We start from the raw sequence: 15,990 nt of genomic DNA, 5'->3' as shown, positions 1-15,990 counted from the left end.
GTCCGGCAGACACATCCTGTGCTTACCATGATCACCACTTTGGGGGTAGGGCCCTTAACCTCCCGCTGGACGATGCCAAACCGCTGGCTGTACATTTTCGAGTCCCCTTCGGGATGGGGGCGGCGTCCGCCGCGTTTCCCCCAACCGTGGCGACCTGCGGGACCGCTTCCGCGACGCAGAAGTATCGTTGCCATGGTGCGCCTCGCGGGGTTAGGGGCAGGTAGAGGTGGGCGGGTACGACGGAAGTCCGTCTGGTCACCATGGGGGCCGCAGACGCCTGCACTCGCGACTTCCTCTTCCAGCCGAGAAGCTGAGCCTGCGCGGTCCTCACCCCGCCCCTCGGCCAAACCGCACCGACTTTGCTCCCTTCCTCTAGGGTTCATCAGAATGGCAGAAAAATCCTCTAGCCCAAGAAAAATCGAAGCTCTAATTACAATTCCAGTTGACTTTGCTATTTATATCCTGTAATGGTCTAAAGGTACGAGAAAGGTTAGCGAACATTTTTTGGGAAGCTTAAATTTTGCACTATCTCTAGGTTAATCTTGATAACGGTGATAATCACAGGAAAACCTTGTATTTGTGTAGTTCTTTACAATTTCCAAGATATTTTCACACACACAACCTTTGAACCTCACAGACTTTTTTTGAGCCAAGGTCTCGCTCTGTCACCCAGGCTGGAGTGCAGTGGCGTGATCAGGGCTCCCTGCAACCTCGTCCTCCTGGGCCTCGGCCTCCAGAGTAGCTGGGACTACAAAGCCTGCGCCACCACGCCCTGCTAATTTAAAAACAAATTTTGAAGAGATAGGGGGTCCCGCTATGTTGCTCAGGCTGGAACTCCTGCTCCTGGGTTCAAGCGATCCTACCCCCTGCCCCTCCCGTTGGCCTCCCAAAGTGGAATTACAGGCTGCGCTACCGCGCATGGCCACAAATATCTTATACGGTTGATAGAACAGGAAGCATTACTATCCTTATTTTCCAGCTAAGGCAAAGCTCAGGGAGCCTAAGTGCCTTGTCAAACCAAATAACCAGTAATAATAATAATAATAATAATAATAAAGGCTGTTAATAATAAAATCTTCCTGTTTGCCATCGGCAGAAACCAGGGCTTAGACTCAGGATATCCTAGGATGGGGACAGATCAGATGGACTAGTGGGGCAGTGGCACGACCTGGTGGGGCATAATTAAGAGTCTGAGGGTCACAGTGGAAGGATCAGGATGTGGATCAGAAGTCCAGTAACTGGTTTCTGAGAATCAGGATCCAGGCAGAACAGGAAACACAAATCAGGGAACCAGGACGGACCTGCAGCACAGGTAGTAACCACAGTTGCATTTCCAGTCAAGAGTAAGGTGGTGATACCTAAAAGCCAATTAAGAATGACACTCTGGTACTCCAAAAGTGGGGGTGAGCATAGAACACTTGAGCACATGCAACAAATCAGTACCTACGTCAAACTGACGTATAATAAGTACAACTAATGTGTATACCCTCCTTAAGGACACAATTTACTGCAAATTAGCATTCCTTAATCATATGCAAACCACCCACTTCGGCTTTTGTATATGGTACGTTTCTAAATATGAATTCCATTTCCTGAATTGCTGGTTCAGTTTTTCAGCCATGAAATGTCTTTCTTCTCTTTTAATCATCTTTTAATAATTCTGTCATTTTGTGTTCAATTGCAGTTCAGTAAAACACTCATTTGCATTTACTAAGAGTTTACGTGGCCTGGAACAGAAAAAGAAACAAATTAGGTGGTCGTCTCGGTTTCCTGGAGTGTCCAGAGGGGCGGTTCTTTGATCTTCGAGTTCAACGGGCCCCGGGACCGCCCATTGGTCTGGGAGGAACCTCCCCCACCACACCTCCGGGAAGGCGGCAACGAAAACGCGTTGGGCCCGGAGCAGGGCTTGGGAAAATCGGCGGCGATTCGGGGCCGCCCGCTGGGGATTCCCAAGGTTGTGCAGCCCAAAGGGCCTGGTCACAATTTCTGAGGCGATGGGGTAAACCGACCCTTGGCGACACCCGGCTGCACTCGAACGTCCTAGGTCGTCGAGCCCCGCCCTCACCCTGGACGTGCTCCGAAATTTAACCCTGGGTCGGTTTTGCCTGTTTTACCGCTATTTGAAGAGGGGCACTCAGCTTCCCTCTGGCCCTAGCCCAGGTACTGGGGTTTGCGCCGGACGGATGCCACGCCCCAGGGCGGCCAGGCCACTGGTGATGGGTGACGGGCGGTGCCTCCAGGGTCCCAGTGGTTCCCCGACCGGGAACTACGGGCTTTCTCGCCTCGGCGCCCCCTGGCGGGCCCACCAGCAGGTTGACGGTGTCCGGCCAGTGCTGAGCACCGAGAGCCTCAGCCTTCAGTGAACCCCCCCCCCCGCCCCGGCGGCCTAGGGAAGTGAATCTCAGGGTCCTTGGAAAGAAGTGACCTTGATCTTCCCACCCACTATCCCAGTTTCTCAGAGGCAGTCAACACTGTTCCCACCAAACCACTCCCAAAAGAAACACTGAGCATGTAAGTGGGACAATAAAAATTTAAAAATAATTTTAAAATAGAACAGCTTAGAGATAGAAACTAAATTATTTCCAATTCCTACTGTGCCCCAAACAAGGTTCACAAAAGGGCTGTCCTCCCAATAATTTTCTGAATTCTATATATTCAGCATTAAATTCCATGATAAAGTTGGAAATCCATTCACCATTTGTAATACATATTGATGCATTTAATAAAATTGCATGAGCCGTATCTTTTGCATTTCTGTATCCTAGTATTAAGTATAGTGCCTACCACAGGCCTGGTTCTCAATACTTGAATGACACAAAAATAGCCAGGACCAGCAAGTTTTTTCTGGGTGGGCTTCATAGAATCTCTGCACTTGCTGGAATCACCATGAAATTCATGGTCTTCAGCTTTGCATTTTCAGCAACATGGTTATATTGAGTTATCCTCAGGTGAGTAGTGAGACCCTTGGGAGCGGATTCATGGTAGGGCGGCTTTGTAATGTGTCACCTTGGTGAGGCTGTTTCCCAGAACTCTCTTCCAGTAAGATGGGCCACAAGAGACATTTTGCTTGATAACTGGAGGGCAGAAGTGAAGCAGCAGCATATTGTTTTTACACTTGGAAGGCTGGTGCTGGGGCACCAGGCGCTGTTGCAGTTCACACATTGTCATGTATCTGCTGGATCACCTCGTTGGTGTGGGCAGCAGCCAGGCCTGCAGCTGCTCCACCTTCCCCAGGATCATCTCTTCAGCTTCTCTAATTCCTGGGCCAGATGCATATTTAACTCTGTGAGGAAGGGCACCAGCTTCTTCTGCAGGACACCCACATCATCGAAGCTGGAGGTGGTGAGAGACTGACATGGGTTCCAGGCCATCCTCGTGGGTTCCAGCTCGTGCTCGTGGGCTCCACTGTGTCCTCGGTCTCCCACACTTTACATCCATCTTCCCTTCCCGAGTGCCTGCCCTGCAGACTTCAAGCTCCAGCATTAGATGCAAAGATAACAGCCTTACAGAGACTGTTTAACCAGCTCCCACAATGGCATGCAGTCAGATCTCTATAATAAATCCCTTAAAGTACATATATACATAATCTTTATCTTAGTGGTTCTGCTCTTCTGATTGTACCCTAACATACATGGTAGGCAGAAGCTTAACTCATGAGTCTAAATGTCAATCAAATAAATTTCATATAGTTCATTGTCAAAATTACCAGAATACTGGGGTTGGGTGGTTGGTTCCTGGGGGAAACAAAGCAGTATCAGTCTATCCAGTCTTGACTAGGGCTGAACTAGTTAGGGTGGAATAAAGGAAGGGGTGGCGAAGGTGGCAGAGGCTGGACTGTATGATAGAACTGGGAAATGGCTCATCCATGTCTGAATTACTTAAAGCTGCAGGGCTGGGACTAGGGTAAGGCAAGGGAGGCACGTAGGATACAAAGTTTAAGGAGGCACTCACTCAGTCCTGGCCCTGTAAAGCTGGCTAACAAATTACAGGTCTAATCTTTTTGGCACTTTATGAATGAAGAATTGGAAAGAGTGAGGTAGGGCTGAGCCAAGACTGGCCCTTGGGCAGGACTCGAAGCAGGAATTCAGCCTCCTAGAAGACATTTGGGCTGAGGGCAGGAGCCAAGCACAAAGGTCATCAGAGGGCAGGAGATGCACGTTGTCAGGAAAGATGAGCCAGGCTGGCAGCTTTAGTTACAAAGACTGCTCTAGCTGAAGAGGGGGAGTCAGGGTAACAAGCAAAATGGACAGCAGCCAGTGGGGAGATATATCCTGTAGGGTTTGAGGAATCCTATGCAGCACCTGGGGTCTGCAGGAAACCCAGTTTCTGTATGAACAGATGTTCTGACAAGGTGACCCCATCTACATCGAGTCTTGGCACTTTCTAAACCATGCTAGAGACAGGAATGTAAGGGATTTATTATAGTACTTATAGTAATCTGTGTTTTGAAGGTCACCAAAAACTCCTATTAGTGCATACAGGATTACAGGTTACAGTTTAGTGGCTTAAAGAACAAGGGCTTTAAAAGCTGGGTTTCATTCTAGGCTCTACTAACACCAGCTGTTCGACATTGGACAAATTAATGAGTCTGTTTTCCCATTCACAAAAATGGGCAAAATCAATGTCTTCCCAAAAAGATTATTCTAAGGATTAAATAAACTGGGTCCACAGAGGAACACACCAAATAGCAGTTCCTTTCCTTATTTATTCAATTACATTTTCAATTGCTGTCTCCCTGAGGAAGTATGTAGAGACACTGCCAGGTCTCATCCAGAAGCCACTTACAATTATTCATGAACATGGCTTGTTTAGGTTGTTTTGTGGTGGTTTTAATTATATTACCTTTCCCCATCCCAGCTCCCCCACCCTTAAAATCCAACTTCTTATACTCAGGCTCTTGGGGAGGAGAAGATGCACCAACTTTCTACTCTTTCTCTTCCTTTCCCGCTTACTTCTTCTAGAAGCTCAAAGTACTGTTAGGCCTGCTCCTCTGGTTTCGTGGTAGGTTTTTCCTCCTAGGGTTGATTCACACACAAGCCCTGGCAACCAATCTAGGGTCCAGCCCCTAGTAGATCAGTGTTGTCTCTCATAAAGCCAGTCTGCAAATATCACCTTGAATCCTACAGTCTGTAGAAGCCTCCAGTCTACTGCTTTCTAGCTCCAGGTTTTTTAAGGTCTTTGGACCTAGGGAAGAGGGAGCAGGTCTGTATGTTGAATGAGGTTTGCTATATGCGAAATGGAGCATTACAAAACCATTTCCTAGTATTCTGTGTCCTCCATCCACTTCCCCTTAATTATACCTTTATCTTTTTTTATATCTTCTAAAAACTACCATTACAGACAGCTTGTCCATAGTCAGATAATAAGCTCCCTGAAGGTAGGTATCTTGTGTCTCCTGACACAGGATATAAGCTTTGCAGGGCTCATTGTCCTCAATGCTGTGCACCCAGCAGGAACTCAATCAGGACTTCTGTAATTGGCCAAGCATAGATGAAAGGGTTTCCAGCCTGGTGGGCTAGTTTGTAGGAGCAAAGGAATCCACGTGCTTGGCCAATAGTTTACATTGCCAGTGTCTGGGGCTCTATGCAGGGTCTGTCAACATTCTATAGGAGTCAGCGTTCCCCTGCCCTCCCAACCATTCTAGTCCTTACAGGCATCTACCCTTCGTCCTATGCCAGGACTATAGGGACAGTTCTGCATGGCATCTGAAGTTAATAACCTCAATAGGCTCAGGAAAGGCTCAAGAGATCCAGCCCAAGCCCCTCCACAGAGGCAGCTCCAGGAAGTACAGGGCAACCAGAGATCACGCAACTACGTGTGAACCCGGCTCACAAAGCCAGCTCGGAACCCAGATCTCCTGCCCATCCCACTGCCCAGGCAAGCCCAGCACCATTTCTCTGATATACATTGCTCAATGTCAGGCAACAGCCCACCCAGAGGTCTCCTGGAGACTCCAAAGGCCTTCAAGACTCCAAATGATTATTCTCTGAACAAGAATTTATATATTAAAGCTGACCCTTATAGATATTTCTTAGGAAAATAGGGACCAGACTCCCTATCTTTTTCTTTCAAATTTCATGATAGAGTGTCAAGTCTTCCCCCTACCCCCAAAGGAGAGTCCTAACCTGGAATGCTATTGGGCTGGATCTCCGGAGAAATCTCTATGGTCCTACACACATGCCCCTCATTAATTGTGATCAGCATAGTGGGTATGGGCCTTTACCTCCCACCACACCATGCCAAACTGCTGGCTATACTTTCAAAACTCAGGGCCCACATCTGGCCAACACCCCCTCCTTCCCCACCCCTCACTGTGTGGGGCACACCTTGGCAACCAGACCGCTGTATCTCGGAAGCGGGTTCCACCCAGGCTGAAAATCTCCGTGATCTAGAGAAGAATTAACACCATAGGTCAATGTGGTTGTTGGGGCTATGGCAGGGTCAGGGCAGGGTGGGGCATCCCCAGCACTGACCACGGGTGTGCCAGCCCCTCCTGCCTCTTCTTCTGGGGCCAATTTGGAGGCAGAGTCATCCTTGTTCTCCTCCTTGTCCTCCTCAGGGTCAGGTGGCTCTTGCTTCACAGATGGCAGGCCTGGGTCTACTGCCTGGGAGAAGTAGGAAACAGGCAGCCATTAGAAGGGCAGAGTTAGCCCGAGGAAAGTCTCTATCAGCCAACCCCTCACTGTGCTGACAAATCCTACCTTCCATCACATTTCAACACAGAAAGGCCATCTCTGCCTATAAACCTTTCCCATTCCCATTCCTCACTGACCTCCGTTTTTCTGTTAGCTGGACAGCAAAGCGGGCAAAGCTAATTGCCTGCAGGAGGTAGGGTGTCTGTTAGACAGGCGGGGTAATTCTGCAGAAAGGTTGCAATCAGCACATCTATTGCTCTGCTTAAGAGAACCATCATGGCTCATCATCACTCTGCTTACAGACCAGCCTGCTACGGCATCAACAGAACATCCATCACTGCCCCCACCTTGCTAGGGCAGCCAGGCACCAATACGGGAGAAGTCAGGACAGCTGTGCCTGGTGTCCACTCGTCCTGGGTATCCGCCTTCTCTTGCTTCACCTGGGGTAAGGCCACAACCCAACTCAGGCCAGAGCACTGGGCCTCCTGCGTGAGGGAGGATTGCAGCAGACTTGGTCTCAGCTCCCTGGCATGAGGCTGGGTGGGGCTGGGAAGGGAAGGACAGGGTGGGGCCCTCACCTGCAACAGGGCTTCTGTGGAAGCTGCAACAGGGCCTGGCACCTGCACAGGACTGCTTGCGCCCTCCCGTAAAAACACAAGGTCAGTGCCAGGCGGAGGCAGCACAAAGCCACCACCTGCTTCCTGCTTCGTTGGAGCCTGGGTATGGTCTGGTTGGGCTGTGCGTGTAGCCAAGGTGGGCTTCAAGGTAGGCCCAAGATGGTGACGTCGGGCAGAGCTGGGCCTCTTTCGACGATGGTAAGGTGGGGGCGATCCTGCCCCATCCTCAGACTCTGACCAGACACTGGGCAGCAGCCGCTTCTATGAGGAAAGATAGGGTGCTATGGCTACCTGGTGTCCTGACCAGTCACATCCACCCTGCCCGGCTCCACATGCCTGCTAATCTCCCATCGGTCCCAGCATGGAATCTGCTTACGTATGAGCCCTTCGTCATTGAGCCTGCTAGTCTCCTATTAGCAACACCAATGCCACCTAGACTCATTAAGCCAAGCACAATGTCTGTTAATCCTCAACCAAAGCTACTGCGCCACCCACCCACCTACCAAGCCTGCCCACCACTCCCAGGCACTGGGGCGCCTGGCCCAACCTATCCCGGCCACCTGACCCTTCCTGCCCCACCCACCATGGCAAACTGCAGGCATTGGCGCCAACGACACTTCTGGCGCTTCTGGTTGCTGCCCCCGAATTTGGGCTTGTCGCAGCAGAAGTCGCAGCGGCCACAGTCCATCCGCCGTAGGCAGGCTGCACAGGCCCCGCACTTGCGGTTCTGCCGGCGGTTCGTGTAGGGCTGCTGGGGTGGGGGGAATGGGTGGTGCTGTCAACTAGGACTAGGAGAGGCCATCCTCAACGCCTATTCCAGTGCTGGTCCTGGTGCTCCTCTAGCCCCATAAGAAGGAGCTACTTGCATACTAGTCTCAGCCTCCTGACTCCCAGCTAGTCACTCCTCAGCATTTGCTAGTTCAACATTGGCCACTATCGCTGTGCCAGCTGGCCCTCGATACCATTAGGACTGTGGCTGCTCCACTACAATATCCAGTGCTGTATTTCCTAGGCCACCAATGGCTACCAAGAAAATGTCTCTAACCCCCATTTCCAGCAACATTTTGATAACTCTCTATTAGCTCCCATCACTGTGCCTACTCTGTCTGCTCATCCTGTGTGAACCCCAGTCATTGTGCTAGCTGCTCCTCTGTCAATCCCATCACTGTGTCGATTAGTCCTGCATCAGCCACCAGAGTGTTGATACATGTGACATGAGGCACTGTCATTGCACCTGCTGACCCTGTATTAGTCCTCCATTATCTACTCATCCCATCCTAGGACCCATTATTGTGCCTTGCTGTTCCCCAATAGGCTCATTCCAGCATCTGCTTCTTTGAAGTTAACCAAGCGTCCTGAGAGTCTAGGCTTATCCAGGTAGGGTAGGGCCACTCACTAGCTCGTCCTCGTCTACACAGTAATAGATGAATTCGGCAGGTGGCGAGGGGGCCAGGGCTCTGGGGTGCTGTAGAGGCAAATGGGGTGGGGTCAGGGCAGGTACTGGGTAAGGTCAGGGTTGTGCCTTCCCTCCACCCACTGGGGCCTCACCGGCTCTGTGGGCTCTGGGGACTGTGATGGGGAAGGTGGAGGCAGTGGCTGGGCTCCGGGGCGCCTCCTGGCAGCCATCTTGGAGTCACAGCCTCCCTTGCGGCGGGCATGTTTACCCTGGGAAAGACCAGAAAGGGTGGTTTCAGCTTGGTGGCACCAGGCAGACACAGGAACTCCCCACTCCCTAAGTGCAGAAAGCATGCATGGGACAGGCAGACAGAGGGTGGCATGAGGCACTCACAGTTGGGGGAGCCACAGCCAGGGGAGTGCGTCGCTGACATCTCTGATGACGGCGACGCAGGCGGTGAGCAAGGTGCTGGCAGACAGGGGCAGGCAGGCGGGGCCAGAAAGGTGAGCGTGGGGTTAGGCAGAAAAGAAAGACATAAGGTAGGCAAGGCCAGGTTGAAAGGAAGCAGAGGCAGCGACGATTTTAACAGCAGAGTGAGCTCTGCTCCCTCCAGCCCGACTCACCCGTAGGCAACGTCGCTGGACACATTTCCACTGGCGCCTGAGACCAGGGCGGGGAGGGCGAAGGCAGATGGGACAACGGCCACAGTCCTCTTGGGTCTGACAGCCCCGGCATACTCCACACCCTCGGCTCTGTTGGAGGGGATGTGGGAGCAGAGGCATGAAGCATGGGGCCAAGCCCACGAGGGCCAGGGGCCGAGGTGAGCCTTGGGCTCTTTCCACTTGCCCGACTCACCCTTTCCACAATCCGGAGGCAGCGTCTCCGTTCACACTTGCAGAACAGCCCCGATGCCACATCATGGGGCAGCTGCAGGAGGCACGTGGAGCAGGCCCCACAGTCTTCTGTTACCTGGCAGGCTGCACACTCCCCACAGCCCACACGCTGCCAGGAATGGTAGGGACGAGATCACGGGCCTGCTCCAGAAGCACTGGTCCTCCCATGTCTACTGACCCTACATCAGCTCCCATCACCGGGACTTCTAGTCGCCCGTAAGCCTCATCACTGAGGCCATTAGTATGTCTACTGGTCCCTTGCTAACTTCATCACTGTGTCTACTGATGCACTAATGGTAACGGGAATTAATTAACCCATTGATTCCCATTACTGTGTTTGCTGACCTATGGAGAGCACCCTATAAAATGACTTCATCCTGTGGACCTATCATCATCCCTTAGGACTCTACCAGCTCAATCACATCCTGCTCCCACTGCAGAGGTGTGAAGAGAAAGCAGGTTGTGCTTACCTTAAACATTCTCTGTTCTCGGTTGAAGGCAATTCTCTGTGCTGTGGGGAGGAAGAGGGAAGAAGAAAAGTGGAAAGAAAGCAACAGACATCTGACTGATTCACTCACTGCCTGTGCCCTGACTTCCACTATTCAACCTCTACCCATGCCTGCTATCTCCAGTATCCAACCTCCAACCATGCCAGTAGCCTCTGTCCTGACATCTACATTCAACCCCCAGCCTAGCATGACACTGAACCTGCTCTAGCTCCTATCTCCCGATGCCCCATCCTCTGGGGGTCACTCACCTCGACAGTCTTTGCACAATGTTTTGAGCCGCTGCCTTTGGGTGCCATCCCCTGAGAAGCTGATTCCACAGTTCTCACAGCATCTGGGATGGGAAAGGCAGGTGAGGGGCTCCAAGAGCACCCCCAATCACAACCCTCACCCATCTGGCTCACCTCAAACCAACACTCACCCAGGAGCAGGGAATGAAGCTGGGGCTGTGTCAGTGTCAGCCTTGGTCTCGTCCCTTGGGGCCTCCTTCCTGACCTCACCACTCTGGGGTCCAACCTGACGTTTCCGAGTCTTGGCTGGCTTTGAAGGCTTCTTTCGCTTCTTGCTGGCAACAGCCACAGGATGGGCCTGGAAAGTAAGGAAAGGAGGCATATGGGTCAGTGGGTGGGTGCTGAGTGGCACAGCCACCCCTACCTAGGCATCTCACATTGTAAAGTACCTTGGGGGCTGGATAGCACAAGATGCCTTGTTTGAAGTCGAAGAGGGTGAGATCACACGCAGGGCCCAGGTATCGAGTCAGCTCAACTTTGCTTCGGATCCTGTCTCCTGTGGGGCTAGGGATGGGCCATGATGGGTTAGCACCCAAGTGGAGCCAATGTCATTTCACCCACACAACCTTCCGACAGGGCTGGCAGGATACAGGAGGCAGCCTGGAATTGGCCTGTGAGCCCTGCCCAGCCCCACCTCAACTAACCTTGAAAACATAAAAAATTAATATAAATACCAACACAAATACAAACATCAGAAACAATACAAATGTAAACAGACAAATATATTTATAACATATAATACTAGTAATACTGGAACTATTTCACATAAGTAAAAATAGACACAAATAGAAACACAAATATATTAAATAACATATAAATATGTTAGCACTGGCCAGGTGCGATGGCTCACACTTGTAATCCCAGCACCTTGGGAGGCCAAGGCGGGCGGATCACGAGGTCAGGAGATCAAGACCATCCTGGCTAACATGGTGAAACCCCATCTCTACTAAAAATACAAAAAAAAATTAGCCACGCATGGCGGCGAGTGCCTGTAGTCCCAGCTACTCGGGAGGCTGAGGCAGGAGAATGGCTTGAACCCGGGAGGCGGAGTTTGCAGTAAGCCGAGATTGCACCACTGTACTCCAGCCTGGGCGACAGAGCGAGACTCTATCTCAAAATATAAATAAATAAATAAATAAGTTAGCATTATGTACCCAGTATATAATCAAGCAAAGAAAACAACACAAATATGTTTTAAAAACACACAAACAAATACAACTACACACAAATTAAAGTATAAGTAATTGATTTTGGGACCCCTGGTTTCTTGCATTTCTGTACGCCCTGCAAGAGAGACACCGATTATTCTTTTTGATAAACTATCTTTCCAAGGATGTTTGTAAAGCAAACAACCTTGGAAGATAAGAGATAGGGTCTCCTTCCATAGTAAAAGGAAAGCATACTTAGTGTCCTAACGTTATTAAAAAAACTTGATTCTCTAAGCTCAGGGTTCTTTTCCTATAATAATACAACCCTCTTCATGTCATGCTGTAGGAATTGGGATTCAGGAAACTGGCACAAAAATAGTAATACAGTAATTCCCCCTCTCGTCAGGGTATACATCCCAAGTTCCCCAGTGGATGCCTGAAACCGTGGATAGTACCAAACCCTAATGTAATATGTACTGTGTTTTTTTCTACCTGATAACTGAGATGGTTACTAAGCGACTAACAGGCAGGTTGTGTATAGAACATGGATATGGATATGGATATGGATATGGACAAAGAGATGATTCACCTCCTGAGCAGGACTGAGCAGGATGGTGTGAGATTTCATCACGCCACTCAAAACGGCACACAATTCAAAACTAATGAATTGTTTATTTCTAAAATTTTCCATTTAATATTTTTGGATGGTGGTTGACTGTAGGTAACTAAAGCTGTGGAAAATGAAATTGCAGATAAGGGGGAGACTTATTCTGGATCCTGCAACTGTTATAATAAACTGTCTTTGACCTGTAACCCAGGAGTCTTACCTCTCCTACCAACATCTACAAAATTCTGACAAATTCACTATTATCTTGTCCTAAGAATGAAATCTCAGATCCTTCGTAGTTCCTGACAACTGCACTTTTAAGTTTTGAAAGTTTTATACGAGTACATAAATATGTGAATAAATTATAACTAAATACAAACAAAAAGTAATTTGTAATTTGATATTTACCTGGAAAACTGCAACTTAGATTTAAAAAATCAGAACGAATATAGAAACATAATAATTAATGTAGCCTAAACACATGTAAATGCTTATAAACATCTATGCTGATTCTCATTAGTTATGGTAGGTATGTTCTACAAAGTTGCCATGAACACTGAATACAAAACCATTGCTCCTAGAGGAAATACAGGGTTAGGTTCCTGAGAGCATCTGAACTTCTGTTTTGTGCGTGTTTCTGTTTAAATACACATTACTTAATATATATTTTTTACAAATGATTATTTGCATGGTCTTTGAATGACTCAAACCAGGGGCTTTGGAGGCCATATGTGTTCTGTAGGTTTGTTTGCTAATATTTTTGTTTAACAAGCCAATCCCATTGGCATTGAAAACCACTCTTCTACACAACCCCTTTCCTATAAAACACTTAAAAGGTATTTTTAAAATTCTTCGGAAGACTCCTGATCGGGAGAACCTGCATTGCATGCAAGTTTAACATTTTTCATGCCATGTTGCCTTTTGAAATGTGCAAGTCAGCCAGCACTAGCTGATACAACCTTAATATTTTCCTAACCCAGGGTAACGTGACTTTGGCTTTCCTCAACAATGCTGTCCACTATGCTTTATTGATCGTCATTTCATGAATCCACCAACGTAGCTGCTTTCTCATCTCTTCCATAGCTTCAAGACTATAAATGCTTTCTGTATTTTCTGAAGCAGCCTTGTGCACATATTGGCAAATTTCCTTCTTTTTCTGGTTGTACCATAATTCTGATGCATAACATTGAACTTACAGCCAACAGCATTGTAACTCAGATAACCAACAAGGTTTATCTGCCTTGTATTTTCTCCGTAAGGCACGACATGGCCTTCTCACACTCAGAACACTAAACAGCACCTCAGCACTACGCTTGAGGACTATTTTAAAAAGCAAAATCACCAACAAAACATACAAAAATTAGAAAAATGTGACACTAAACAGACCACGAAAAGGACACTTGTTTACAGTATTAAAGCTGAAATAAAAAGGGCTCCTTCAGTCTCAGCTAGAAACACATGCATTGAGTGACAGTTTTTCACTGCTCTGTGCATGTCCTTCAATAATCACAAATGCACTGTGAGTAGTGACTTTTAAGTTACAAATACTGTATTAAGTAGGTGAAATTGCAAACACAAAATCCGCTAATAACGATTAACTGTGCATAATTTAAACTCCATCCATAAATTTAACCGCACTATTTGATTTTACCCTAATGAGGCTCTACCCCACCCCCACTCTGCCCACAACCCACCCAGTACCTCTGGTAATAGGTGTCTGAGCGTCCACAGGTGGCCCCTGACTTGCGAAAGACTTCACGGCGCTTCCAGCCAGGGCCCAGGGCCGGGCAGTCCAGCCAGTCCTCAGCCATGGAGGCCACAGAAAGCAGCAGTAGCCTGAAAGGGGGTTGAGGGGATGAGGGAAACTGAGGCTCTAGGAAGGGACAAAATGTGCCCCAGGCCACACAAATCACTGGTATCCATTAGTGCTTGCCCAAGACCTAGGACCTGCCGCAGGCAACCAGCCCATATATGGAGAAGAAACCCCTCATATTCTCACCCCATTCTTTCCTATTCTGGGCCTAGGAGATCCTCATTCCTCAACCCAAGGATCCCTGTTTATTATTCTTAGTGTCCTAATCCCCTACTCCTCTCTATCCTCAGACTGACAGCCCATCATTTCTCCTCACTGCCAATCCAGAAACTTTTCATCTTCCCCCCTCATTCCTCCCTGTCACTGACCTAAGGGCCTCTATCCCTCTATTTTATCACCACAAGACCCCCATACTTCCCATCCTCAGCCCCAAAGGGCCCCATTTCTCTTGCCCTCACTACTTGGCTTCAGTAGTCTCTCATTCCCCCCTTCCCCGACCCAGGAGTTCCTAATTTCCTTCCTTCAGTGTTTTAACCATTCCATTCCGTCTCTGCCTGATGTCCTCTTATCTTGCTACCTCAGTGTTACAACCTCGACTTCCTCTGCGAGACACAACTGCTCCAACCCATGACCCGAACAGCCCCTCATCTTTTCCATTTCTCACACACTGGAAGCCTCCCATGCCTCCCCTTCCTCAGCCAAGAGCTCCCCCCTTATTTTTCTTCTCCTTCAATGTTCTGGCCCACAATTTCTCCCCAGTCTCAGCCCCCAAACCTTCCTGTTTCTCTCCTCTACATCCAAAAAGTTCCCCACTTCTCCCTCTCACTGTTCTCATTCTCCATTCCTCCCTTATCCTGAGAGACCCTAATTTCTCCCCTCAGCATTCCGAACCCTCCCCCATTCTCTGTTCTTGTCCTGGGATCATGCCATCCCTAACTGTCAGCGTTCTGATCCCCTACTGCTCCTCGTCCTCTATATGGGGCCTCCCATTCCTCCCTTTCAGCATTCCAACGCCTCCATTTCTCCTGTCATCAGCCTGAGGGCCCCTCATTTCTCCCGCTCGGAGTTCTGAACCCCCATTTCTCTCTCAACTTCAGATGCCCTGATGTCTCCCTTTAGCGTTCTGATCTCCACCATTCCTCTCCGTCCTCGTCCCAGGATCCCGACACTCCTACCTGTCAGAGTTCTGAGCTCCATTCCTTCCTGTCCTCAGCCTAAATTCCCCCGTTTCTCCTCGTCAGTATTCCGACGCCGCCATTCCTCCCCCTCATCGGCCTGAGGGCCCTTGATTCCTCCCCGTCAGCGTTCTCAGCCACAATTCCTTCCTATCCTCCGCCTGAGCACTCTCCACGTCCAGCCCCAAGGCTGTCTCACCAGTTTGGCACCAGGCTGGTATCTTCCGCCACTCTAGGCCCGTGGACCCATGGCGAGGGTCCCTCCTGCGCCTCCCGCCTCGCCCTCCTCCCCTTCTTCCTCCTCCGCGGCCGCCTCCTCTGAAGCGGTAGCTGTCGCCTCCGCGGCTGTTCGTTGCTCCCGGAACCGGAAGTCCGCTGCCTTCCTCTCGGGCTCCGCCTCTGGCTAAGCACCTGCGCGCTATTGCCTCGACGTCGCGTGCCCTTAATAGGGAGGGTCCCGCGCCTGCGGGCTGGCGCTCTGCAGCGGGGCGCGCGCCACCCTGCCGAAAACCAGTTGCATCTGCGTGCTGACGTTCAACGACAGCTCGTGCCCCATCGAAGGAGGGACCTGCAGTCGGGGCTGTGCTCGCTGACCATCTAGCTTGCGCATGCGCTCTCCAGTCTCAAACTGAAGGGAAGTCGTCGGGGAGGGCTTGCGCCTGCGCCCTCCCTTCCCTCCCGCGGTCTCCGAGGCGGATACCCACAGCGGCGAGGAAGCTGCTTCGGGCCTGCGCACTCCCTGACCCAGCCGGCGCTCTCTTCTCCCATCTCTCGCTGGGGTCTATCTTGTGCTCGCCGGTCCCTCCGAACATTAGCCCCAGGGCGGTCGTGTCCCGCTCCCTCCTCCCCGCCGAACAGGTGCTGGAGCGCGCGGGGCGGGGAAAGGGGCGGTGACGCACCGCAGGTAAAC

At 50.1% G+C, this 15,990-nt stretch overlaps 2 protein-coding genes across 51 annotated transcripts in view; both read right to left on the bottom strand.

Annotated features, from left to right (window-relative positions):
* The window catches only part of CFAP53 (cilia and flagella associated protein 53), a 41,781-nt gene extending 41,384 nt beyond the window's left edge, over positions 1-397 (bottom strand). Inside the window, exon 1 of the mRNA XM_015121974.3 lies at positions 27-397. Coding sequence (XP_014977460.2) covers positions 27-383 — 357 coding nt within the window. The 5' untranslated portion in view covers positions 384-397. The remainder of the gene's footprint in view (positions 1-26) is intronic.
* A 2,115-nt stretch (positions 398-2,512) lies between these two features.
* MBD1 (methyl-CpG binding domain protein 1) lies at positions 2,513-15,440 on the bottom strand. 50 transcript variants are annotated; one of them, XM_015121951.3, is made up of 17 exons: positions 15,280-15,440; positions 13,794-13,928; positions 10,727-10,841; positions 10,469-10,635; positions 10,299-10,381; positions 10,012-10,052; positions 9,504-9,650; positions 9,272-9,400; positions 8,801-8,917; positions 8,649-8,717; positions 7,836-8,003; positions 7,214-7,513; positions 6,983-7,120; positions 6,474-6,605; positions 6,327-6,388; positions 5,113-5,184; positions 2,513-3,467 (listed from the first exon to the last, which is right to left on the bottom strand). In XM_015121951.3, exons 2-16 carry the CDS (start codon positions 13,901-13,903, stop codon positions 5,145-5,147), a joined length of 1,818 nt encoding a protein of 605 aa, XP_014977437.1. In that variant the 5' UTR covers positions 13,904-13,928; positions 15,280-15,440; the 3' UTR covers positions 2,513-3,467; positions 5,113-5,144. The 50 variants fall into 50 exon arrangements, with proteins under 50 accessions (XP_014977437.1, XP_077831552.1, XP_077831559.1 ...); XM_077975426.1 differs by having other exon boundaries at positions 2,513-3,460; XM_077975433.1 differs by having other exon boundaries at positions 6,983-7,075.
* Between the last annotated feature and the right edge of the window lie 550 nt (positions 15,441-15,990).

This window comes from Macaca mulatta, chromosome 18, assembly GCF_049350105.2.
Source record: "Macaca mulatta isolate MMU2019108-1 chromosome 18, T2T-MMU8v2.0, whole genome shotgun sequence".
Classification (NCBI taxonomy): Eukaryota; Metazoa; Chordata; class Mammalia; order Primates; family Cercopithecidae; genus Macaca; species Macaca mulatta.
The sequence above is the reverse complement of the archived record's forward strand: the minus strand, read 5'-3'. Positions and strand labels throughout refer to the sequence as shown.